Here is a 27,467-nt window from a genome sequence, read left to right on the forward strand (position 1 = left end):
CACGAAAGCACGCAAGAATTAAAAAAACTGACCTCCTTTCAAGGAACTGGCGAGCAAAATCGTTTGAGTCCTTAGAATCGCCCAAGTAGCACTTCACGTAGTCCTTCACTTCATACGGCGATTCGATATCCTTCAGAAAACCGACGAACGTAGGAACTGACAGAAAAGAAACGTATCACTTGCAGATAAATTGTCTGGCAGGCCATCTGGCGGATGTTTTCACCAACCCGCATTGAAGCAGCGTGGTGGAGTATGCTCCATACCCCTACTAGTTTATTGAGGGGAAGCCTGTGCCCAGAAGCGGGACGTATATAGGCTGTTTGTGTTTCTGTAATGTCGTTACTATCTTGCGGATAAGTTCTGGAACCTAACTTCACATGGACGATCGGATAGCTAGTAGAGTATAAACTCTACCCTTAAGGTAAGTAGTACCCTTACCCTTAAGTAGACCTTAAGGTCTGAAAGAACTTGCTGCCTGTGTTATTTGCCCTGACGCTATGGTTGGTGAGGTCGGTTATAAATCTTACACATAGAAGAAGAATACTCTTGCGAATAAGTTGGCTACTAGTCCAAACACCTCCACTAACGTAAGATGAACGTACCCACACCTCACTGAGTTTTCTGTTTAGACCAATGTGATAGGTGGTGAACCGTATCGTCGTTTATAATGTTCGAGCCAACTGTGTTAGCTAACTGTGCGTGTGTGTATATAAGTTGTTTGTTTTAATGTTGTAGTGATGAACAAACAAGGTGACGAACTCAGCAGCGGGCGTCTCCTTGACTGGGACTGGCTTCTACTTGGCCTTATTCTGGTCGGTCGGCAGTACTCGGGACGATTATCGTCTGTTTATATTGTACCGTATAGATACGTACCATCGATCTTGGCGCTCCAGGAGGTGAGTATAGTGGTGCACCAGCTGTCGAACTCAGCGGCGGGCGTCACCTCCTTCTTGACCGGGACTGGTTTCTTCTTGGCCTTGTTTACGTCGACGGCACTCGGCTGCTTCGGCGGCTCGATAGGCTTAGGCGGCTGGCTTGTAGGCGAGTCCCAGAATCCGCCTGCGTTATAATATCACATCAGTATGGGGGATTGGGTTGTCTCAATAAAACGAATATTACCGAACCCATTTGTTTTATTATAATGACCAGAAGAAAAGCCTTCACATGTCAATTGCGCTTGCTTATTCCTTTATTCACTGACATCCTATAAACAAATAAGACTCTAAAATCTAAAAAAGCATACGAACAGTGTTGTATATACGTATTTATGTGGATAGTATAAATTCGTTCCCTCGAATTAAGATGTTATGATTGTTAAAATAAAGAGCAATATCGGTTGCAATATAGTTGCGCCGCGGACACTTCTCCACAGAGATTGGTTGTCTATTTGCTATACGAGGTCTATGGATCCCGCTTCATATTTAGTCATGTTTGCAAATACGTCCACGTTGGTGAGAAATGACGGCCTACCTCCATTTTGCGAGTTACCCCACGGCATGTGGTTGATGGTTGGCGGGGGCAGAGCCTGCGCCTCCTCGAAGACGGACACGGCTGCCGCGGCCGCCGCCGCCGCCTGCTGCTTGCGAGCCTCCGCCTGAGGAAACCAACCTCTTTATTATACCGCGAACAGCACTCGTAGCGTGTAGCAAGCATATCGCCGCGGCACGATAAATGATAACGCATAGAAATAGAGTTAACACATTCATCGCATCACGTGCAATATTCGGGCAGCATATGAGACGTTACGACAGCTCCATTCGTTTCAGCCTTCGCCGCAGTACACGGTCTACGCACGCAGTGATTAATGGTTTCACTACCATTTGCCCAGGTTCAAACATACAAGTAACATTAAATTTTACCTTAAATTAGTCTCTTAACCATAAATTTTCTCAAATCTCCAAAATGTTAACCACCGAGTAACGAATGTTGACAAAAACTGTATTATTTTTTAAGTTATATTCAACAAGTTATTTTAACACACCTGAATTTCGGCCATGCTTTGTCCCTGTTGCATGTTCATGTTGTTCTTCTTTTTGGCCCAACCGAGACCAGCCTGCATTTCCTACAAATAAAAAAGGTAATAATTAAACAAAACCATTAACAGCTTGATCACTATCTGTTACTAAAACTACAAATTCTATACCATTGGTAAACAAACGGAAAACAGCCAAGTAAACTTGCCACAAAAATTTTAAAAAAATCTTCTATTTTTTAAATCTTTATTATAATATATATTGTTATTATAGTCCTACCGCTGCTTATTGTACTTATAGTATTCACAGCAGGGGAGTTAACATAGCCACATTGAAAGCAATATTGCAATTTGACATTTGTTTGCATTGCGCACTTACTTTTATATGCGCAAATGTCAAATAGCAATATTGCTTTCTTAGATGAATTGCTTCGATGTGGCCATTTTAACCCCCCAGATCTTCTGACTGATTACAAGGCATCAAATGACGGTCGACCGGTACTTACAGACTTAATTTGCGTGCTGCACTAGTTATTAGTAGGTACATGTCGTCCTGTAGTAGTAAGCCGTACCCTCGGATACGCTGTTGAGGGATATCTAATAGCAAACCAGCGCGATTATACTGTACGCTGTGGTATGAAGGGACGTGCACGTACTTGTTCGCGAGCGAGCGCGGCGGCCTGCTGCTGCGCGATGATCTGCATCATCTGCTGCTGTTCCTTCATCTGCTCAAGTTTCTTCTCTCGCTCGAGGCGCTGGATCTCCGCGAGCGTCAGCCCGTCCTTGTTGGGCGCCTGCGCCTGCGCCGCCGCCGACCACGGCGCCTTTTTCGCCACCGACTCCGCCTGACGCTGCTGCTGTTGTTGCAGTTGCATTTCCTTCATGTTTTAAAATTAACAAATTCAACGTAAAAGTAAAAATCATATAATGCTAAATTAAAGAAAGGAATCCATATTAATGCTGCAAACTAAATGGTTTAGCAAATCGTAAATAAGTGTAAATGCGCGTTAATTTTTGTGCGTGGGATTTATTACATCTGTTTTAAAATACTTATAGATCAAATAATACTTCCCACAACAATCGTCTACGAATAAAGACATTACTTTGCTATTTTAATAGAGTAAACATGTTAAAAAATATGTTTTATTCAACACAACATTTTGATTGAACAGAAATATCCAAATACCGAAATAATTTGAAATATAGCAATTCGTAATATAAAACTGACCAAATATGAAAGAGTCACATATTACATTGTCATTTAATTTGGTATCTTAAATTTTCGTCATTATGGTAAAAAAATCGAAAGACTACTTTATTTTTCAAAATTCTATTATAAAAAATTTACGTTTCACGCAAACGGTAAAAATAATACAAATTAAAAGTGTAATCAACATAAATTACTACAGAGCCACATCGAGTATGTCTAAATATAGTAAACAAAATAATACCTGCTGTTTCCTAAGGGCTTCTGCCTGCCTCTTCTTTTTTTCCTCCTCAGCCATGAGACGTTCCTCCTCTCGCCTGGAAACATTGTAATCTATTATAGGGCCAATTAAATACGTCAAACTTGACAGCTTCAGATTTTAATAGACGTTAGCCAACCTGGATTATTAAATCTTATAACTATGAGAAGGAAACGTCAAATAATTCTATCAAATTTGCCCTACTATTATTACAGTAAGTAACGTTCATAATCAGTGTGAATTATTTTGCTTCTGTTTAAAATACAACCATTGTACAAATTAATTACAACAGCAAAGACAAAAATACATCTCAATCTTTCAACAGACTTTAAATTTGTCTTTATTCTATCTACTACATAACTTATTCTGGATTGGTGAAAACTATGAATCTTTAACTTTCAGCTTTAAACTAAATAACATATTATATAATATTAAATATCTCCTAAAGAGATTCCTACTTAGCAATAAGGCCGCCTAATTGTACTCATTCTATTTTTCTTTTGTTTTGTATTTTGCTATTTGTGAAATAAAGTATTTGTTATGTTATGTTAAATTCAAATAGGTATTATATTGTTTTCAATCAATTCTGCGTAAAAGGTGTCACGAGAATAAAGTTGAGAACCATCATTCCCTTCTATAAAATACACAATATTAAAAAGTAAAAGAAAAGCAGTGCATAACAAACCTCTTGCGTTCCGCCTCCTCTAATACTTTGGTTTCTTCAGATTTCTTCTTGTTGTCTTTGTTCTTTTCAGCCTTGACAATAGTGAAGCCCTCTTTGATCCATTCCTAAGCAAATATTCGAAAGGTAAATTAAGCATTTTTTTAATGCTTTATTTAAATATTACCACAGTTACCACTGTAATGTGATTAAGTTACATTGGTCTTATTGAATAACATACACAAACACAGTATCTGATACAAATTGATATTATTTGTTTTTTTTTTTAATACACACCTTCTTCTCTTTCTCAATTTCCTTTTTGTTTAATTTCTCATCCTTCTTGTTCTTAGTTGGCGAAGTTTCGTTTGACCGCTTCTGCAATTAAAGTATTGACTATGCTGTGAAAATTCATTCTTTAACCCCACGATCGACCGGTGGGTAAAATAAATACTGGAAGAAAAAATGTATTTATAAATAGTACAGCGTGTGGATGATTCAGGTCACGATTATGAGTTATATAAACTGCCTATATACGTCCCACAGCTGGGCACAAGCCTCCCCTCAATCAACCGGAGGGGGTATGGAGCATACTCCACCACGCTGCTCCACTGCGGGTTGGTGGAGGTGTTTTTTACGACTAATAGCCGGGACCAACGGCTTAACGTGCCCTCCGATGCATGGAATCATCTTACTTTTTCGGACAATCAGGTGATTCAAGCCTGAAAAGTCCTTACCAAACAAAGGACAGTCTCACAAAGTGATTTCGACAATGTCCCCATCGGGAATCGAACCCGGTCCTCCAGATCGTGAGCCTAACGCTCTAACCACTAGACCACGGAGGCTGTTGATTATGAGTTAATATCATTTATTTATTTATCAATCCATGTTTTTACGAAGGAAAATTCTACTTGATATTAATTCTGAATCATGAGCAGTATTCGGTACGGTGTCAGTAACTCTGCATACGGCGTGGAGCGGCAAGCATACATACTCGACAACATCGTCCAGCAGTAGTTACACGTTTTCCCTCTCATATGAACACAAATTAGCCATGATTGTAGATGAAGCAACTGAATTAACACCCAGGTAAACATCCCCATCTCGAGTGACGCGTGAAAATGTCCCCTCTTAGTTCCGGAGATTGCAACTATTAGACAACATACTTTAAATGATTATTCTGTATTGGCAAATTATTAGTTGTACGTGTGTACGTTGACCGACTCACCTCCACCTTAGAATTGTCTTCTTCTTTCTTTGATTCAGAATCATCCCTCTTATCTTCCTTGTTTTTCTTATTGTTTTTACTCTTAGCGACGTTATTTTCCTTATTCTTATTTGATTTTTCGTTTTCTTTAGTTTGCTTGGCGGTTTTCTCGGCAGCCGCTTTGTTTTGCGCGGCCACTTTAGCAGCCAGCGCCTCCGCTGCCGCCTGCTGTTCCTTCTCTGCGATCAGCTGTAACGTTACGAAATTAAAATTATTCCTTTCTTATATTCTTAAGTACTACAATATGGCTAAAGCAGACTCAATTTAGGAAATCAATCACGCAGCGCTGTATAAGACACTACAATCACAAATTACGGTATAATTGGGTAGTTTCCTAGGTCAAAGATAAATTATGAATTTCTGATTAGAATTTTTAGATCAAGACAGATCTAAAAGTTTTTCTTTCGTCTTTTGACGTTTACTAAAAACTGATTTAACTAGTTGGAAACTACCCTACACTCTGTTCGTAACAGTTTCGCATTCGATCCCTTTCAAGAGGCGATGTTTTGAAGGCCTCATTTGCTCGTACTTTTAACAATGTATTCAAAAATGTAATAAAAATAATGTTCATTCGGCACTGCGGCATCACATACGTATTGAACCGTAAATATTTCCTTACCTGAGCCTCATTGTCTTCTTTCTTCTCTACTATAGGAGGGGCTACGTCTTTCAGGGTGTCCTCTTGTATCAGTTTCTGTAGCTCTTCCAGGTTGGGGGTGACATTAACGTTGGGGAACACGTCATCAGACTTGCCAGGCGGCGGCGGCGGCGGCGGCTCGCATACGAAAGGCAGCTTCGGAGGCCCAGCCATCGCCTGAGAAGCTCGCAGTTGAGCAAGTATCTGATCCTCAGTTTTCATCTCTTTGGCAATCTCTTCTGGCAGTAGAGCTTTGGACGCGATAGCGGAAGGCTGAAATCGTTCAATTAACAGGCTAGTTGATAACTAGTCGAAGTAGATACGTTTAATAAATGGCAATGGTAATTTTGAACGAAAACAGTGGCTTAAGACGTCGTATATTTAAGCATAAAATAGTGTTTGACTTTTCCCATTTACCTACTCAATATATATAGAGAATAGCGATAGAGAAGGCGAACGTCGTGCCTTATAAGGAAGTGAAGGAATTGGTCTTTGATAGACAAGAATGGAGAATGCTACACCGACAAGAGCATGGCTCTTAAATTAGTGATGTGAAATATTACCATCAACGATTGCATGTAAACTGTTGATAGCATTCACCATATGGCGCTGCTTACGACTTGAGACTATGCTTACACCGGAAGATATTAATGGTATTAGTGTGTGTTATTTATTATGAAAGAATCTTAACTTTCCTTATAATTATAATATTGTTACCAATAAAGCCAAAGTAGTGGTGGAGACCAAAATAAATCCAATTGAAAGCGCGAATTGGTAAATGTATTATACTAATTTAAGCTATTCTACTAATGCAACTAATTTTCATCTGTAAGGGCCAAAGTCCATCAAATCGGAGAGATTTGTTTTAACAACCAATAGAATATAAAATAAGAATCTAGAAATAGAATAGCTAGTCTAAGATAATCAAAAATGAACCTCATTTCGTTTTGATTTATTTACGAATTTTAATTAAAAAGTACGTAACAATGACAAGACGCTTTACCACATTTATTAATGACGTCACCGTTTTGTGTTACGCAATACCAATGAACCGTTTTGACGTTTAGAAAAACGTACCTCATTTGGCTATTGATTGACACGCAAAATGACGGGATGGCCAATAACGAAATTCTATTGGTTATTTAAACACGTTTCTTCTTCGCTTTGGTGGAGTCTAGCCCTAATTGCTTGCGGTGTATAATACAGTGTTCCTCCGATTAGGGTTAATAACAGACATGTCTTGGATATTAACCCAAATAAATATGTGTTAACAGTACTAGCACATACCGAATCATTTCGGTTTTCTTTATCAAACGGTTAATATAAACACTTGTTAACATAATTGAATATATTATGTCAACAGGAATTAAAGGTTACCGCCTACAAACGGTTAGCCCTTACCGTATCATAACGGTTATTTTTCATGTTGCCATTCCGTCGTGCGAAACGAACGCTGGCAACGCTGCGCCAAGCAACCTGCCGACGTCGTTTAATCGTTCCACGCACCTAGTTTCTAACTATTTCAAGATTTATCTTGATGAGCATTCTAGCTCTAGGTGATTTTGGTGGCTGGTATTCAGGGTCTGATGATGACCAGGAGGTCATAGGAAATCGAATTTAAAAAACACGAGATTTCTGACTTTGAGTTTGTTTGATTGTCTTCATGAGCACTCTGAGTCTAGGTGGTTGGTTCATGGTGTGATGATGACCATGTGGCCATAGATTAGGTAGGAACTATTCATATTAAAATAACGCAAGACTTCCAAATTTGGTCTTGTTTGAATTATGTTGATGAGCACCCAAGCTGTAGATGATTTTGGTGGTTGGTATTCAAGGTGTACAAAAGTTGCTGTTTGATGATGATGATGATGCTTCACAGTCGATTTCGACTACAGCGACAGCAGCTGGTGGATTCATTGACGGTTGCCATTCAAGAGCTTGGTAAGTCTGCTCTCTGGTGTGCTCTGTGATGGCTCGTATAGCCAATTTTATGTGAAAACGTGCGCCCACATTTTGGACACGTCAGCACACCCCCTACGTAATTATAGGTGATTGCCGCAGGTGGTCGGGCTTTCAGATCATCACGTTTTCTATCCAGATCTGACCTTCTTTCTTTTTCGAAGCCAGACACCTTTTGTTGAACAAGGCGTCTCCACTCCGGGCGCTGGCTTGCTTACGCCTCCCAGCATGAGGGCTCGATGTGGCACCGTTTCATGTGCCTTTTCAGAACGTCCTTGTAACGCAGGTATTGGCCACCGCATTTTCGTTTGCCCGACTGGAGTTCTGAAAAGAACAAACGTTTCGCCACTCTCTCGTCTGACATTCTCGTCAAGTGCCCACACCATCGTAGCTGACGCCGCATCAAATATGCCTCGATGCCGCAGACATTCGCTTGCCGTAGAACGTCAGTGTTCCTGACTCGGTCTGACCAATGGATGTTTAAAATGTCGCGGAGGCATCTTAGATGGAACCTGTTTAGCATACGAATGTGCTTTCTATAAAGGCACCAGGTTTCCGCAGAGTACAAAAGGTTAGGCAGAACTATCGCCATATATACGCCGATCTTTGTCGCTACCTTTAAATCGTGGGAAAAAACCTTTCGTCGCAGTTTGCCAAAAGCAGCCGAAGCTGCCCCTATCCTGCTATTTGTCTCAGCGTCAAGATCACATTTGGCTGAGATTGTGCTACCCAAATACCTGAATTTGTCCACACACTTAAGGACGTCATCATCAAGACCGATTTCGAAGGGCAAGGAGCAACGCGACTCCAAGACCATAACCTCAGTCTTTTTGGCACTGATCTTAAGGCCAAACTTGTAGCATGTTTCATTAAGTGACGTCATCATTGCCTGCAAACCTTCACGAGTATCCGCCACAAAACAAAGATCGTCCGCGTACATAATCTCCGTAATGATGTCATAGGAGACCTTTGTACTAGCTCGAAGCCGAGCTAAGTTAAAAATACTGCCTTCCATTCGGAAGCGAATGCGAATGCCCTCTGTAAGATGTTGCAATGTTTCCCTTATTACTACGGCAAAGTACAGAGCAACGCCACATGTAATGTTCACGCCGCATGTAACAGAGAAAAACTGAGACTGCTCTCCGTTGACTGTAACACAACACTTCATATCGTCATGCAGAAGGCGTATCAGTCTAACGAACTTGTCCGGGCATCCCAGCTTAGCCAGGAGCATCCATAAAGCTTCCCGAGGGACGCAGTCAAGAGCCTTTTCCAGATCGACAAAGCATAGGAACAGAGGTCGATCTTGTTCTCTGCTTTTCTCCATAAGCTGACGGACGGAAAAAATGGCTTCGCAGGTCCCTCTGTCCGGTCTGAAACCGAACTGGGTTTCTGGCAACAGAGTTTCAGATAGAGGCAACAAGCGGTTGAGAAGGAGTCTAGCGAATACTTTTCCCGGAGTTGACAGAAGCGAGATGCCCCTATACGAGTTACAATCAGAGCGATCCCCTTTGTTTTTATACAGAGAACACACGCGAGAAACTTTAAAACAATCGGGTACTCGCATTTCATTCCACATGCGTGTAAAAAACTTCCACAAGACCTTATGTAGCTTCTCTCCTCCGTACTTAAGTATCTCCCCACAGATATTATCAACACCAACCGCTTTATTGTTTTGTTGTTGTCTGATCGCAGCGACAACTTCCTCCAAAGAAGGTGGTTTGAGAAGTTCAGTAGCTGGCGCGAGGTCCGGGATGGACTTGATGTACTCTAGATCTGCTGATCGATCCACATTAAGTAAGGTGTTAAAGTGCTCAGCCCAACGTTCGAGTACATCTTCTTTGATGGTCAAGAATTTGGAACCATCCGCAGACGTACGACGTACCATAAGTGCGATAGGCACGCACTTATGGTACGTCGTACCAATTAACTTGCGCACTTCACCATAGAAAGAGCCAAGTTGGTTAGTATCAACCAGCCACTGCATATATTGTATTTTGTCTTGCCACCACTTATCTTAGATATCGCGGGTAAGCTTTCTTAGAGCAGCACCACTCATCCTTACTTGCTCAGATGCGTTACTTTGGCGATTGTTGTTACGTGACTGGCGAAGGAGAGTACGATGCTTACTGACGGCTTCAGTAAGTTCCCTGTCGTTAACATCAAACCAGTCTTCATTTTTCCGCGTTTTAAGACCCAGAACTTGATTGCTGGTGTCAATCACATGTGACGATAAGGCCTGCCAGGTGGTGTTCAGATCGCCATTCTCAACATCAAGCAGATCAAGCGGGTCACTTAACGCCTCCACATAAGCCTTCCGAGTCTCAAGTTGGCTAAGATTTTCAATATTTGTACGTATCTGCTTAACACGGTCTCTTCTGCGGGGAGGCTGTAACTTGAGTCTAAGTTTTGGTTATGACGAGTTGGTGGTCCGTCCAACAGTTGGCACCGCGCATGACGCGTGTTATGTTCACCTGCGAAATGTCTCGTCGTCGTACAATGGCATAGTCAATGAGATGCCAGTGCTTAGATCGAGGATGCATCCAAGCTGCCTTATATTTTGCCGGAAGTCTAAAAATGGTGTTAGTGATGGTCAGGTCGAATTGACTACAAAGTCCTAGCAAGAGCTGTCCATTGCTATTCATGTTTCCTATACCATGTCTTCCGAGAACATCAGGCCACGCTTCAAAATCACGCCCAACTCTCGCATTAAAATCCCCCAGCAACAGTATCTGTTCGCAGGGACGTATTTTGGTGAGTGTATGCGTTAGTTCCCCATAGAATGCATCCTTTGTCTCATCGGTTTTGTCCAACGTTGGTGCATACACGCTAATTACATTTAAGAATTTATTATTTTCCACATGCAGCCGAATGGAAATAACTCGGTCCGAGGTGTAAATTGGACACTCTTGTAATTTTTTGGCTATGTCATTTCTAACTGCGAACCCAACTCCAGAACGCCTTGATTCAGACGCAGCAGTCCCCTTCCAATAGAAAGTGTATCCACCACCACGCTCAACCAGCTCTCCTTCATCAGCCAAACGGGTCTCACTAAGCGCAGCAATAGCCACGTTGTAGCGGCCTAGTTCTCGCGATACAATGGCTGTTTTGCGTTCTGGACATTGATTCTTCTCACGATCCAGGAGAGTGCGTACATTCCACGCAGCAAAAATCAATTCCGATGTTTTTATTTTTCTTTTATTATGTCGACCGCGAGAATAGGTTGCAAAGGCAGCCGCGGTTGCTACCTCCCTGTATAGTATAGTTGGGGTAAACATTTGTTTAGGGCACCTTTTCTAGCCCCTTCCCCGGCTGAGCGGGGGAAGCAGTGCGTCCCTAAATAGGGCTGCTCCGACACTCGGAGCGCTGCCGAGTCCACGCTGTTACCCCGGGTCAGCGTAGAAGCGACCATCGACACCCGAGCCGCCTGTGTGTAGACCTTAGACAAAGCCCAACCTGCAATACAGCCAGACCTCTCTACCTCAGCCCATCGCCACAGGACTTTTAGAAGTTTCAGAATCCATTTTCCAAAAGCCGTCATCTGCGCAGGACATATTTTTAAGTGCGTAAGCGCGCGCGCATAGACAGACGCACTCTCTCGTCCGCCCACTCCTTAATCCGATGGAACGGACAGCCGCTACGACCGGAGGAGTGTTTGGATGCAGTGTCTGGCCGACGGTCTCTCTTGCCCTCTACCGTCGCCCTAGGCCATTCACCTTGCCTTGCTGCTTCACCGGGTCCGCCAAAGCCCGTTGCATATCTGCGGGGGGTTGCCTTCCCCACTGAAGCAGACTTTGTGCACTGTGCGGGAGGGATCCGCGTAAGACCTTACCGCTCAGAAAACAGCAGGTCCCCCTCTGCCAGGTTTAGCCCGCGAGCCGACGCGGTTTGCCGGGATGTGGCCGCTGCATGCATTACAGCTTCTTGGAGCCACTGGCGAGAGATTGCAGAGCACTCACGGTCAGCGAAACACCATCACCCTCAGTGGGTCGACTAATGGCGCTCCTAAAGTTACTACCGACAAATGCTCCACTACATCCCCACACAAAGTTGCTGTTTACCGTGCAATTATCATGTCCGCCATGTTCTATTGTCCCGAGATGTGGTGCCTGTATCGTGGTCATATGCGCACTCTTGATCAGTTTCACCAGAGAAGTCTACGAGACATATTGAACGTCAAGTGGCAAGATAGGGTGCGCAATGCTGATGTATTAAGGCGCTGCGATATTGGAGGCGTAGAGGCTTACCTGATGAGATGACAGCTGAGATGGACGGTCATAGGTTAGAAACTCGATATTAAAATAACGCAAGACCTTCGAGATTAGCCTTGTTTGATTGGTCTTGATGAGAACTCTAGCTTTAAATGGTTTTGGTGGTTGATATTCAGGGTCTGATGATTACCAGGAGACCATAGGAATTCGAAATTTAAATGATGCAATACCTCCGAGCTCGGATTTGTTTGGCTTTGATGAGCACTCTTGACTCTGGGTGGTTGTTGGTGGTTGATACTCAGAGTGTGATGATGACCAGGTATTCATAGGCTAGGAACTTGATGTGAAAATAACGCAAGACTTCTGTGTTTGGGATTCTTTCATTTGTTTTGATGAGCATTTTGGCCCTAGGTGGTGTTCTGGGTCTGATGATGACCAGGTGGTCACAGTAACTCGACTTTAAAATGACGCAAGATGTGGCCGTCTTCATTGTCTCCTTACAAGCGACCCCGCTGGCGTAGTTGACGACTTCCCTCATTCGGCGCTAACCGCTATCAACCCACTAGGGTCGATTAATTATTTCAAATTTGATCCCCTCAGACGACGCTCTGAGCCAAGGTGCCCAACTGGGCACCCTCAGGTCTGTTGTCTTAAATTTTGTATGGGGTGAGAGCCCTCAGCGCTTCCCATTTTTCTGGCCAAGTATTTAATGACATCTGCGGCAAATCTACAATAAGTCACGTCATAAAACGTACGTTACGGTTTTGCATGATACGTAAATTAAAGATTTGAATCGAAACTTTCTTGGTCGATTAGACTTGAATTGATTAAAAGAATGACTTAAATCCACTCGACTCGATCCGACTAACGTCGACTGGATTCAACCGAGTCGGCAGGAATCGTCACAATCAACTTATATCGATTTAAAGTGAGATTGACAGATTGAAATCAACTAAGATTGACAGGAATGAATGAATCCACTGCACTAGATTCGACCAAGAATTGACAAAATTGACTGGATTCGACAAAGTCAACTAAAATCGTCTGAATTAGAGTAAAATTGACAAATGTATTGGAATCTTGAAAAGATGACTTGAATCCACTTCACTCGAATGGATTCGACAATAAAGAGAATTCGACTAAAATCTATTGTAGTCAAATGAACTGAAATCGGAAAAATGAACTAAAAACGGCTAAAATCAATTGGATTCGACCAAACCGAGTAAAACCGTATGGAATAAATAATAATAATAAAAAGGGAAGTCTTCGACTACGCCGGCGGGGTCGCTTGTAAGGAGACAATAAAGACGGCCATATCTTGAATCAATCTGAATGACTTGAATTCACTCCACTCGACTAGATTCCACAAAGTCAAGTGGATTCTACTAAAATCGATTCGATTGTATTCGTATTCGATCGACACCTACCTTGAAAACTGCGGAAAGTCCCATACAAAATTTCACCCACTCTTTAAAGGGGTTGGGGGCAGATTTCCAAAAAAATTATGCACGATTTTTTTTGTTAGTCTCAAATAGTTCGCATAGCAATTTTTATCTTTCCACCTTGAAAATTGTGGAATGCTCCACACAAACTTCCACCCCCCATTTTAGGGAAGTAGGGAGTCAGAGACAAAGAGTAGCTTATGTCACTCTCTCTCCACTTAAAAAATCACGTCGATATATCGCTCCGTTCTGCCGTGAAAAACGGATATACAAACAGACAGACACACATACACTTTCCCATTTATAATATTAGTAGGGATTTTACTCTTCGTAAGTAATAATCTACATAACCCAGGTTAACCTTTGTTTATAACGGTTCACCTTTATACGGGTTTTCCGAAAGCTGGATAATAACATACTAAAACTTTGCGTGTTGCAAAAATGAACAGGTAAAATGCGATCTTACAATAAGATTTTGATGATTTCCTCGTTAATCACTCAAAGCATTTTGACTCAGATTATATTTTTGTGAGGTGCGTTGAAGGTACATTTTTTTGGTAAATATATGAACCGTAACTTATCTATTTCGTTCCGCCATTCTATCAAGACAGCGGCTCACTTTATTATTATAATTGATTTTCGCTCAAGTACATTCAGGGTATCATCATCATCATCAGCCCATTAACGTCCCCACTGCTGGGGCACGGGCCTTCCCTATGGATGGATAGGGAGATCGGGCCTTAAACCACCACGCGGGCCCAGTGCGGATTGGTGGTTATTAACGACTGCTAATGCAGCCGGGACCAACGGCTTAACGTGCCTTCCGAAGCACGGAGAAGCTCGAGATGAAAACTTTTTTTGTGGTCACCCATCCTATGACTGGCCTCTGCGAAAGTTGCTTTACTTCAACAATCGCAGACCGAGCGCGTTTACCGCTGCGCCACCGAGCTCCTCCATTTCAGGGTATATTCCTTTCATATGCAGGACGTTAGCGACATCGTAACGAAAACTTTGAGGGATGATTCAGACCATTATTCTGAGTTAATATCAAGTGGAATTTTCCATTTCCACGATGTCACTAACACCCTGTATAACATATTCAACATGCAACAGTACACCTACCGTTGTTACCCACACAAAACCTTTTACGTTACGCCGACAGATTTTCTTTCTCTAACCATTTTTTAGACTCGCTATTTTTTAGTTCATAAATAATTAATAATTTTATAATCGTGCCGATTTGGAACAACTTATATAATATACCCATTGTAAATAATAATAGTAAGAAAAGAAATAACAGAACCCTAAATAATAAAACCATTTACCAAATTAAAATAGTTTCCTTCGGCCCCCACCACATGGCTACCAAAATATATAACCATCTCCCAAATAATATTAAAAATATCGACAAACCTATTCTATTAGACAGTAATCTAAAAAAGTTGCTTGTAAGTAATGGTTATTATAGCGTTCAAGAATAATTTGCAGATAAATTAAATACTTAATTAAAAATATATGTATAAATATATTTAATTAAATGATTGTTGGTATAATTTAGTTATTTACATTTATTTACACATCTTAATCTTACTACCTAATTTTACAGGTGCAACTTTATATATTGGTGCTGATTCCTTCCTGTACACACCATCCAATTTTATTTTAAGTCATTCATACCTGTCCTTTTCTTATCCGCCGAAAAGGAAAGGGACTGGTAATCGAGAGGCATAAAATTTATAGAACACACGTCAATTTTAGGCAGAAATTAAAAAAATCTTCCAAAATTTTTATATTGTCCTATAATAATTCGACAGAATTAAGTTGACAGCCCACGTCAAACGGGTTGCATATGAGCGATAGCCTATTTTATTTGTCCGGGTTATGCATTCCTTTCCTCTTCGTCAGATAAGAAAATGACAGGTATAACTTGAAATAAAATCGGATGGTGTGTACAGGTATCGACACCAATATTATTAAAAAGATGCACATGCAAAATTATAAAATTAGGATGTGTCTGAAGGAATTTGGCAAGTGTTACCTAATTATCTAATTATGACGCCTAGCAACGGCACAGGAACATAAAAGAAGCGATACTAGTTGCCTTACCTACTTACTATGTACCACCTTAATGTTTTTGTGACATGCAATAAATAAATATAAATATGAAAAAACATGAAAAATTTGCACTCTTGTGAAACAGTTTGGGCTCATCGAGAAAAGTTTTACACATTCATAAACTCACGCCTCTTTCCCACCGGAAGACTATGGAATTCCATTTGCTTCGATCCTGACCCAATTATCTTGCCTCCTCCACATTCATCAATAGCTTCATACACGCCTGGTCAGAGTAGATCGTACTAACCCTTTTCTAAGGATATCTCCAATTTGTTTTTGGTAGGGTTGGTAGAGGAAGACCTTCTGCTTTATATGCCGCTTAAGTTTTTTAGGATATAGATAGATTTTATATAATATAGGGGGCAAAAGGATCGCCTGATGGTAAGCAATTACAGTCGCCCATAGACACCCGCAACACCGGGGGGGTTAAGGTTAGCAACAAGCAACAACAACAGGGTTCGGTAACATAGTCAAAACGATTACCACAAAAAATGATTAACCCTCATTTTGGTAACCGTTTGAACGGTTTACAGATTCAATGTATTAACAGAATGAATGTGTTGACAGATATAGGAATCGTTAAATATAAGTCTTAACTGTCATCAATAAACTAGACACACACAAAACCCACACCATAAACACTTGTGTCTTGGTTAACAGCCTAAGTGCCCAAGACGCAAGATAAACCAATCAAAAAGATTAACCATAATGAAATGGTTAACAGTGGTAACACAGGTTATAATATGTTATTTTGTGATTGAATTCATGTTAGGATCATTGACACCTCTATTAATACAAGTACGAATTAATAGAGATCAGTGATCATTGATTATAATAATAATAATAATAATCATTTATTTTCAGATTTACAATCCATAGTTGTTAGTAAAAATGCAGTCTTAACCTATTATTATTGTGTTCGGTTAATGGCAATAGGCTCGCCCCTAATTACACTTATTAAATTTAGCTGACGAGGAATGAGCGTGTATAGTTTATATACACGTGCCCACCCTTGCGGGGATACAGACGTGATACTATGTGACACCTAATAGCTATGTTTGTTAGGTTAGTTATAAGGTGATAATATTGAGTATTATTTGTTTGCATACGACGACAATAAGCAAACGGTAACAAATTCGTAAAAAATAAATAATTACCGTCTATTTCACAAATATGTCATATATTAACAGTTCTGTTTTGGAAAATGTATTGATTTGATTTAAAAAAACGTCGTATGAAACGCATAAGCTTTGGTCACTACATTCTCGGCTGGATTACGCCGTCGCTTTCGGCTCTGGCTCAAATCCACGCTAGACTGCAATGACCAACATAACTCACTTGTATCTAATGTATATTTATAGGGACTGTCATGCAAAATTGATAAAACCTACTATAGAGTAGAAAACTTTATTAAAGAAAATAACAAAAACAATAAATGAAAAAAGACCGAACTCGCTAGGCGAATGGCGGGAGAACTTCCAAAAGAACATTTCCGTTTCTCCACACTTCGACAAATGTACATTACAAACCTAATAAAAATAAGTATGAAAAAATAATCAGCCATAATTTAACTAAATAAAAAAGAAAAGGAATACAACATTTTAAAGTACAATATGTACTTAACAATCTACCTGGATCCTATGTGTTATGGTTGCAAAATTATCAGTCTTTCACCCAGATCCACAGGCACAAATCATGCTTGTTGTACATAAACTTAATGGCCAATTCAAGCTCATTTCACTTTCAATATTTCACCCTTACACGTCGCATAACTGTTTAGTTTTTATAATCAAGAAATGTGCTACAAGCTTTTGGTTCATTGTGTTTATAATCTCCAATGACTCGTGCACTTTATTCTTGCATACTAAATGCTACATTTAAGGCGCGTAATTTTTTGGCGTAAGCTCTAAAAAACGGGCCTAATATTCTAAGTCATTATAATCAACAGCCTCATTTTATTATTCATACACTAAGAATACTTCGAGTCAATAAAGCGTTTCGCTTCTGATTTCGCAAGGACAAGTCTAATTTAGATGTTTTTTTTTCTTTTTGAGGTGTGTTTTTATATCATTTAAAATCAGAAACATTTGGAGTGGAGCATATAAATATTACAATCATATAAAAAAAAAATATTTTTTTTTTCAACACGCATGCAAAGTAGTTATTATGCACCGCTTTTAGGTACATAAACACGTGTTTTAATAACATCATCGCACAATAGTGCTTTTTTATAATTTAATCTCATCATGGAGTTCTTACCTCCAGGCATTAAGAAACGCAAATATTAAGTAGTTCTATGAATTAAGTAGTTCTATGAAGAAATAAACTGTTATAAGTAATATGAAATAAATAAACATTTCATTTCATGAAATTTAGTTTACATTACAAATAAATAACTGTATTCAGTTTTGTATATTTTTAATATTGACTGCATGGCGCTTGGCGCCAGTGCCTCTCTTTCTATCGTCTAAGACAACCAAAGCTCAGAGAAAAATAAATTCGCGCGCCATAGCCGCTTTTTACAGATGTTTACAGTTGTGAGTTTGAAAATTTTATATATTTTTCCTTACAAGTCTGTTGAAAAAAATCGTATGAACCGTATGAAAATTAGTTATTACACTCTCTGTTCCATTGCGGTGATTATTTATTTATTCATGACCAACATTGCCCGCCCATTTGCGGCATCAGCATCCTACTATTATGATTTTATGAAAAGTTGTTTTTTGCTATTATACTCGTAATGCATATTCTGTTGTAAATTTCAACCGGGTACCTAATATGTCTCGAAAGAGAATGGTGAGACCCTCTGCATTTAACATCCTCTGACGGAAGAACACAAAAACTGTTTAGGCATCAAATAGAAACCGTTCGAAAACGTTTCTGATTTTATAGAATAGAAACAAGTATACCAAAAAGAAAAAAATATATCAAAGTCGGACTAGTCCCTGCAAAATAATTTGTTAGGCCTATTTTACTGCTTTATTGACTCAACTAATAACAGAAATCATAGTTATACTATACTACCCTAAGGATGTCGTATACCGACGGCAATATTTCATTTCAACCTTAACATATAATCTAACGAAATATCCAGGTGGGCTATTGTATGTAATTATTGAAACCAGATGAACCGCCAACGGCCCTGTGTAGTATTTATATTATGAATAATATAAGTTGCTACAGAGAATAACATAATATAAATCGTAAATATGAAATAATGAAATTGTAGTCTTCAGAGTCATTTGGAAAACCCCTAATTCGAATTTATTACCAGCCACAAAAAAGACAAAAAATATAACTCGTGACAATTTATAGTCTATTGGTCTTCCTATTCACCATTATTACATTTGTCTTAATTATATAATATTAGAAAAAAACCACGCTAAGGCGATGAATATGGTGCCGAAAAAACCTCGATTTTAGGATAAACTAGGATAAGCGAGCATCGAGTACAAATGAAACCAAAAAAAATGTGTATCATGCGAAAGCCAGAAAATTAGAACAACCAAAACCGATTCATATCTTAAGATAGAATATTTATAGATGGGATATCTCTCGATTTTAATATCATACAATATTACTATTTAGATTTAATCATATTAAAAGTTCTGAATCTAATAACACAGTGATAACTGTTATTTTTAAATATCAGATACTTGTACAACTGACTGATCGATCCTTCATGCTTCGGATTTACTAGTTTAACCTTGAAAACCAGATTTGACGGTAGCATATACAGGTCAATGGAATGCGTGGTAACAAATCAGCAACTATAACTAACCTAAAAATGACTAGGGAAAATATATGTTATGAGACAGTACAATCTATCTCTATGTCCCTTTACCGTAATAAATGCAGTTTAAATGAAACCGCAAAAACATATTTTCGTAATATACTAAGGTACCTTCCCTTTTATACATGTTTAAGCACCTCTAAGGCACTAAATAGACGATATAATAACAAATGAGAACAAACAAATTATATGCCTAGGCTAGTGTTTTGCTAACAATAAAAATACCTGCTTTCTTTTCACTTCCCGAAAATATATAGATATACTTAGCAACGTTTTATGCTAATATTTTTTTAATATCTTATCTGTAGCAGGCTTTTTAATTAATTAAAAAATAACTCTCACTTTCTTGTCTCACAAACGAAGGTGTAATCAGATCAAAAAAAAGTCTTACTCTAATCGATCATATATACTATCAATGACTTCGCCTAAAGCATTTGACATTGGAACAGGCTGCATTTGCTTTTCGTTTTCTCAATATGCGCATCGTATTTTGACTTCTGATATATTTTATAGATATATTGCTCGCAAACTTCGATATGGTGGGCTTTGCCAGGAAGTATTGCAGTGCAATAATCGTATAATATATCACACATCGAAATCAGAATGCTATGCACATATTTTGCAAATATATATCCTTTAAAACCCCGACCTAAATCAACGTCAACATTTCCTATTACTAAAAACAAATGACAGGTATATTAATAAACTATTCAAGTATCATAAAGAAAAACATAAATATAACTTCAGCAAGCCCACAAAATGTAGATTGAGAGAATGTACTGAGTGTGGTGGAACCCTAAGAATTAGGACGCTCAAATTAAAACGCCAGAAATTCAAACAATCTGTGTAGGACCTGCCGTATTTTAACAACAATTTTTGCTCTGTTTGGATTCGACTCTGGATATCATTGGCGATATTGTAAGAAATGTTCTTTAATTAAGCTATTGAGGTATATTATTTATTGTGTGCTTACCGTTTAAACTATAATTATTCTTCGGAATTATTCTATAGACAGGTCAACCAAGAATAAACCTAGAAAACGTTTTGCGCCTAATCATTGGCGTATATATTTCATGAAGCTAAACTACTCAAAAATGAATATATCCCCAATTTCTGGAATTTTCGTTTGAGCTCTTCTTTATTACTGCGACATTAGATAAATTCTGACTCTTAGATATTGGTCCTACATATTTTGTCTTGTTTTTTTTACATTTTAATTTCGATATTATGGACGCGCTGGAGTTACACATTACAACTACTTTACATACAGAAATTAATAAAGAATAATAGTGCACTCGCCGAGTTTATTCCTGAAAAACATTCACAACATATATTTTCTTCGCCAGCATATTTGATAACGTGTCTACAGCTTCTTCTTTTTAACTAACGTAATCTTCCATAGCTGCTATTTCCTTTTACGTATTCCATTAATATTTCGCCTGAAAACGACACCGCTTATTTAGCTTTTCGTATATAATCAAATTCGATTGGAACACATTTTCGTATAGATTATTCGTGTAGGAATCATGAAAGACGAACTGAAGACATGACGAAAAATTACCGGGTTGAAATCATTCTGGCGAGACTGAAATGTCGCCCAGAAATATAACCGATATCTATTTTATACGGGATACCATACTTTACAAAATATAATATACTTTAATAAAATAATTATAATACTTTATTCAATTGTCGTAAATTTTAATTAATTATGCACTGTATCATATACCTTACTATTTAGACATGTAAATGTGTCAGCAAAATACACCAGTCCAACATAGCATCTGCTGTATAATAAACCTTGTTATAAAAAGTCAACGTTAAGTCAACGTAGGTGTAGGGAATACTGCTCACCCGCCACCAACACGTGAAGTATGGGCACTTAATTTATTTTGCTAGAGGTAATAAATAACCCTACACCAGGTATGATGAGGTTGGTACTCCACCTCACAACCCACACGATAGAAGACTAGAGGTGTACCTCCGACTGAATCCGAGTATAGTTGTAAGCTTATATTTTGTAGCAAAGCAATTGGGTAGTTTCCAATGTCAAAGATAAATAATGAAATTATGATTACTAATAAAGACTGTTCTAAAGCTGACAAAAAACGTTTTATTTTTTCTATTTAATTTATTTATGAATTTTAATAAAGAAAAATGTAATAATAAGTGTGACATTTCGTCACGTTTTTCTATGACGTCCCAGGTAGCTTTTTCAAACAAATTCCATAGTAATTTCGTGTTTTGTTGTTTATTAAAAAGTGACTGATTTGACTAGATAGAAACCACCCTATTTAACTCTCATAATCTTGGCCTATTTATCTTTATTAAATAAGTATTCGCGAACAAATATGACGAAATGAGGATAAAAACTAAAAGCTCAAAAGTAGGCGGCAACACTGTTGAGTATTCCTAATTTTTGACAGTTCTCCATACTGGCCCCGATTCCTGCAGACACATCCTAATTTTATTTTAAGTTATACCCGTCATTTTCTTATCCACCGAAAAGAAAAGCGACGGATGATTGTCAACAAGTTATTTTAAAATGAATGAATAACCCGTGCGAATAAAATAGGCGTCTCCCTGATATGCATTCCGTTTGCCGTGCTGTCTACTTAACTCTGTCGGATTATTGACCGATGTAAAAAAATTTAGACGGTTGTTTTACATTTCTGCTTAAAATTGACGTGTATCCTCGTAACGCCGAAGCATAATTACGATTTCGAAGTAATAAACGACGGTGGTACCTTGAAAAGGACCAAATTCTTGTAGTCGTAAAGGCCGAGCACTTCAAGTACAAATTTTAAAGTGTTAGAGTTATCCGATCGGTTTCAAATTAAGTGGAGACCTATGTAAGGATGAATAGAAGACATTTTTGAAAAAATACGTTATTTTTTTAGTTCTTCCAGAAGGACTCCCGGTTTAAGTCACTACTTTTAGTAAAATCTGAAAAATATTATTATAAAGGGTTATGTATTTTTTCATTAACTATATTTTAATTTAAATATATATAAAATGACAAATTACGACAAGTGATACATATTTCTTTTTTATTAAAGCCGCCTAAATTGAATGAACTAGTTCATAGACAAAATACTTTTTTTCTCAATCGGCGCAAAGGTTTGAATTAAATTGACAGGCAAAGTTTTGGTACTTTTAAAAGTACCTTCGTTGATTTATTAGAACAAACTATTTCAAAACCTTCGGCCTTTATGACTACAATTATTTGGTCCTTCTCAGAGGACCCCAGGGCTTACGAGGGTATAATAAAATTGATGATTGTATCCCATCTGAAGGATGAGTTACGAAAAACAAAAGCAAGCAGTTTGATAAAGGCAGTTTTGATTGACAATAAGTTTTTCTAAATGTTCTTGTTTCCGATCTTTGGGGAATAAATATAACACTATGATTTTGCAGTTAAACGGTTAAAGTGTAAAAATATAACCAAAACAATATGTTTGTGTTTGTATGTTTTTGTGTTGACACTCTGGCACCTTCTCATGTACCTTCGACCTCTGTTAGGGCAGGTGCTGCGGCCCGGGCAGCGGAGGAGGGGAAGAAAAGGAAATATGTGGGTTTAAGTGGGTCGTATATCTTTTTGCCATTCGCAGTGGAGACGATGGGACCGTGGGACCCTGAGGCGAAGTTATTTTTGAATGACATTTCGGCGCGTCTCATTGAGGCTACTGGCGATACGAGAGCTGGCAGTTATTTTGCGCAGAGAATAGGCCTGGCAGTTCAGAGGGGAAATGCTGCCAGCGTTTTGGGCGCTCTGCCTCAGTGTGGCGCGCTGGAGGAGGTTTTCTATTTATAATTAGCTCGTGTTGTTGTTTTTGTAATTTTATAGTAACGAAAAGACATATATTTGTATATGTTTGTTTACACAAATAATATGGAGAACTGTCAAAATTTAAGAACACTCAACAGTAGCGACACCTAACGGGAGATATAGACAGTTTTTATCCTCGTTATTGCCATATCTAACAATTATTATTCAAACGGTTATTTCTGTCAGTCTCAGTTTAAATACCTATTGGTTATTGGAGTGCTTTTTCCTAATAATTAAATAGGTATTATGCCGTTATTATATACGTCAAAAATATCTATAGATTGCAGTATTTGAACTTTAAAGTTTCTATCTAAAAATGCGGTAAATCAAATCTATTAATATTGAATATAGGTGGGGTGGGGTTAACCTGATTAATTGAGTGAGTGCAGCAAAAAGGAGATTTTTTGGTAATGTGGAGTCTGGGCCAACTTTGTGTACATTTCCTTTTAGTGACCCCAGACGTCGTCCAGTCTGGCTGATCGCAACGCGTGTCCAAATACTACACAATCTAAAGCCGTAAAAAACATCAAATACGCTCGAGCTATTTTCAAGACTTTGCGAGATATTTTTATTATAACTAACTTTACAGTTGCGACAGAATAGTGCTATTATCGACGTTTTTCTGGTATATCTTCTAAAGATTGGTTATATGACTTGAATGGATCACCAGTTTTTTTTAATTGGAAGTGATGTTTAGAAAGATAAATTCGGTAACAAATCGAGGTCCTTCTACGGTTATTTTTATGAACTCGCACTGATAACTTAAAAATTAAAAGATTTTGTTTTGGACAGGATTAAGTCCAAGTCAGCTATTAACAAAAAATAATAATCATAATAGGTCATGGACTTTCATCAACCTCTGATTTTATAAGCAACGAGAAAATGGTGCTGATTCCATTACGCTCCATCTAATCTTATTCCTCTGTCACTTTCTCATCCGCCGAAAAGGAAAAAGACGGGTAATCGACAGAGGTTTGTTCCATAAATTTTATGCCTGTCGATTACCCATCCCTTTCTTTTTCAGCGGATAAGAAAATGACAGGTGTAACTTAAAATTAGATGGTGTGTACAGTATATAAATTATAATAGCGACTAATAGGGTTTTAAATATGCATTGATGATGGCCGACTTAATAATTCAGAGTAAGTAAAATGCATTTTTTTTTTCAAGAGATTATCTACATAGTGTTATTTCCGCGTATTTGCACCTTGAAACCCTGAAAAGTATTTGAGCACTACACAATTAGCACATGTTCTTCACATCTTGGACGGTTTTACGCTATTGGTTTCAATTATCAATCCTAACAATATAACTCAGTATCTAGGTGCAGTGTATTGCTTGCGACCTAACTCGAATTGTGTGCTTAATATTGTGGCGTATTTGTGTCAAAATCGTGTGCCATACAGTAAAGGCACCAAATATAAAAACTGCAAAAGTATTCACATTCGCGAATGTCAAAAAAACGATATTCGTCACATCCTCTGGTGATTTGTCTGGAATAGGTTTTATATGCATTATTCTATAATAGTGTACCAATACAACACAGTAAATTATTTGCTGTTAAATTTATAATTTGTTTTCAAAAAACCAGCTCAAATGTAAAATTCAGTATTTTTCGGATGAAATAGCCGGACTGGCCTTAATGTGAAAAAAATTATGACTGAACTGTAACATTGCATTAAAATACTTCTACACTTTATTGAGTTTCTAAAATGGTATAACACTTAATAGTCCTTATTTTTACAAAGATTAAATATGATTGGATTTTCCTTAAAAGAATGGCAATGGCTCATTTAAGCTTTATATATTTTGCCAGTGCTTTTTATTTTGCAGTGACAAAAAAAATGGTACGTATTCTTAAAACTAGCCGTTTGAATCAATATCTAATATGGCACAAAAATTGTAGGATTATTTCGAGCCAAGGTATACTTAAATTTTTCACATTTTTTTGATCAGCGCCTTCCTTATTTCAATATCAAAATCTATGTAATTATAAATACTAATAAGTATTATACCATTTTAGAAAGTTTTTATTGTAGTGGTACAGTTCACTGTCATATATTTTTTTCGTAGCACAGCTTATTAAAGTTTAGCTATTACACCAGACACAAATGAATTTTACATTCGAGCTAGTGTTTGGAAAACAAATTAAAACTGCATCATAACCCTACATATTTATATTTAAAAAAAATGTTTTACACTCACAAACTCAACGATTCAGTTTACTAATTCAAAGCGATTGATTGAACAGCCAGCCACCATATTTATATTACATCTATTACTGTAAAAGCCGGGGGTACGGTAAACCTTAAGAAATGCATTTGCAACTCGTCATAAACGTCGCTCAACCAGGAGCTTATACTACTAAAAGCCCCCTGACATTTTTCCATTTGGCAACATCCTAGTGGTCCGCCTAGATGAGCTGCTTTTCACTTTGTAGACAGACGGTTCAATTCCCCGTCTGTATGAAATTATCCAAGTTGAAATTTCCAATTTAAACTTTTCTCTCTGCTGGCTGGTGTCTTAATACTAGCTTCAATAATATTATGAGAATAGTACAATTAATATGAATACTGGATATTGATGAATGACATATAATTATGAGAGAACACAACATGACATCGCTGCTTTAGTCAATAAAATAAAAACTACGTTTCTATATCCCTGTACTCATACCAGGGTGCGAAGTATTGGTCATTCTCAAAATGGTCATATACACCTTTCATACATTTTTTTGGCAACTTCTCCTAATAATCATCAGAAGATAATGATATTGCAAATAATTACGATTAAAAGCTTAATTTTCTGTGTTAGTGCCATACAAATGTTTAAAAGATCACATCAGTAATTAGTTACGAATGTGTGTATTATAAATATAATACAACCAACATTATATAGTATATACATTCGTAACTATCTCTGGATTGATGTAGTATAACGTAGTTTTTCTATATTTCATTTAGGCATCAGTCTTGGCTAGTTTATGTCAAAAACCAAACATTTTGCAAATCTATGTTTAAACATTAATTTGTCTAATGAATATTATGGATGCAAATAATGTAACGGCGTTTATTGCCAAGGCTATGTTTATAATCGTAGCTGGATACTAAAAAGAAAATCCTATTCTACTTATCGCGCCGAAAAAGCTTATATTTATTGGGGCGCAATAATATCACTAGATTTACACTTAAAAAATAACATCATGTCACGAACGAACACTGAAATATTAGGACAAAAATAATCATACTGATATTACAGCGCCTTGTATCAAACAATTGACAACATTACATTTTTATAACAGTTATTTTTTATTGGTCATATGAAAAATATACGTAATAACACCTTACAGGTTTTTTTTTTAAATTTCAATATTAAAGTCATACCAAATATTTTAAAGTCAAGTCAAATACAAACCCACGTTCATCCCTGGTTTATTTTTTATTGGTAAGGTGGTAAATATTTTTATTTTAATTTTCAAAATGTGCTCATTGTAAAAGAACGTAAATACACCTGAAGGTTTATTATGTCAATTTCCATAGCCTACATGGTATTAAAAAAAATAATGATAACAAAGTGTGCCGTCTACTGTCAAATTACTGAAGTTATGTTAGGTTTTTGTTGTATAGATTTTATGTTATTGCAATTCAAGAAAATGACAGTAATAACGTAACAGAAATCCGTGGTCAGGAACGCTAAGTTTATCTGGGGAAAGTTATAACTTTGTTTTTGCACATTGGTGCAAAACATGACGTTGTAGGATATCTATTAAATATGAGTATACCTAAATGTTTATTCATTTTAACTGCTTACACTTAGTCAGCCAATTCGCTAAAACAATAAATAATAAACAGCAAAGCAATTTCACAAGCAAGTTTTATGTAACTTTAGGTTTTTCAAATAACTCTTATTTTAGCGGATAACAAATTCTGGAAAAAAATGTGTTCAGAAAGGCAAGACCTTTAGTTTTTAGTTCTATACCATTATAAATTTTAAATGTTGTCAATTCTTTTTTAGTATGTAACTTTGGTAGCACATTAAAAGGAATCATGAAGAAGTCTCGCTGTTGTGTTTATTTACATTCTTAGCATCTCCGGATTAAATCACGGAGATGATAT

At 37.8% G+C, this 27,467-nt stretch overlaps 1 protein-coding gene across 6 annotated transcripts in view; it reads right to left on the reverse strand.

The window, feature by feature from the left end:
* LOC126380063 (GRB10-interacting GYF protein 2) overlaps positions 1 to 27,467 on the reverse strand; it is a 49,830-nt gene that overhangs the window by 9,965 nt on the left and 12,398 nt on the right. For all 6 annotated transcript variants that reach the window (XM_050029251.1, XM_050029252.1, XM_050029254.1 and 3 more), the window contains 10 exons: positions 5,986 to 6,276; positions 5,328 to 5,555; positions 4,397 to 4,477; positions 4,124 to 4,227; positions 3,424 to 3,496; positions 2,629 to 2,850; positions 1,982 to 2,062; positions 1,471 to 1,594; positions 874 to 1,059; positions 33 to 156 (listed from right to left, as the gene is read on the reverse strand). In XM_050029251.1, the coding sequence (XP_049885208.1) occupies positions 33 to 156; positions 874 to 1,059; positions 1,471 to 1,594; positions 1,982 to 2,062; positions 2,629 to 2,850; positions 3,424 to 3,496; positions 4,124 to 4,227; positions 4,397 to 4,477; positions 5,328 to 5,555; positions 5,986 to 6,276 (1,514 nt within the window). The remainder of the gene's footprint in view (positions 1 to 32; positions 157 to 873; positions 1,060 to 1,470; positions 1,595 to 1,981; positions 2,063 to 2,628; positions 2,851 to 3,423; positions 3,497 to 4,123; positions 4,228 to 4,396; positions 4,478 to 5,327; positions 5,556 to 5,985; positions 6,277 to 27,467) is intronic.

This window comes from Pectinophora gossypiella, chromosome Z (assembly GCF_024362695.1).
Source record: "Pectinophora gossypiella chromosome Z, ilPecGoss1.1, whole genome shotgun sequence".
Taxonomy (NCBI): Eukaryota; Metazoa; Arthropoda; class Insecta; order Lepidoptera; family Gelechiidae; genus Pectinophora; species Pectinophora gossypiella.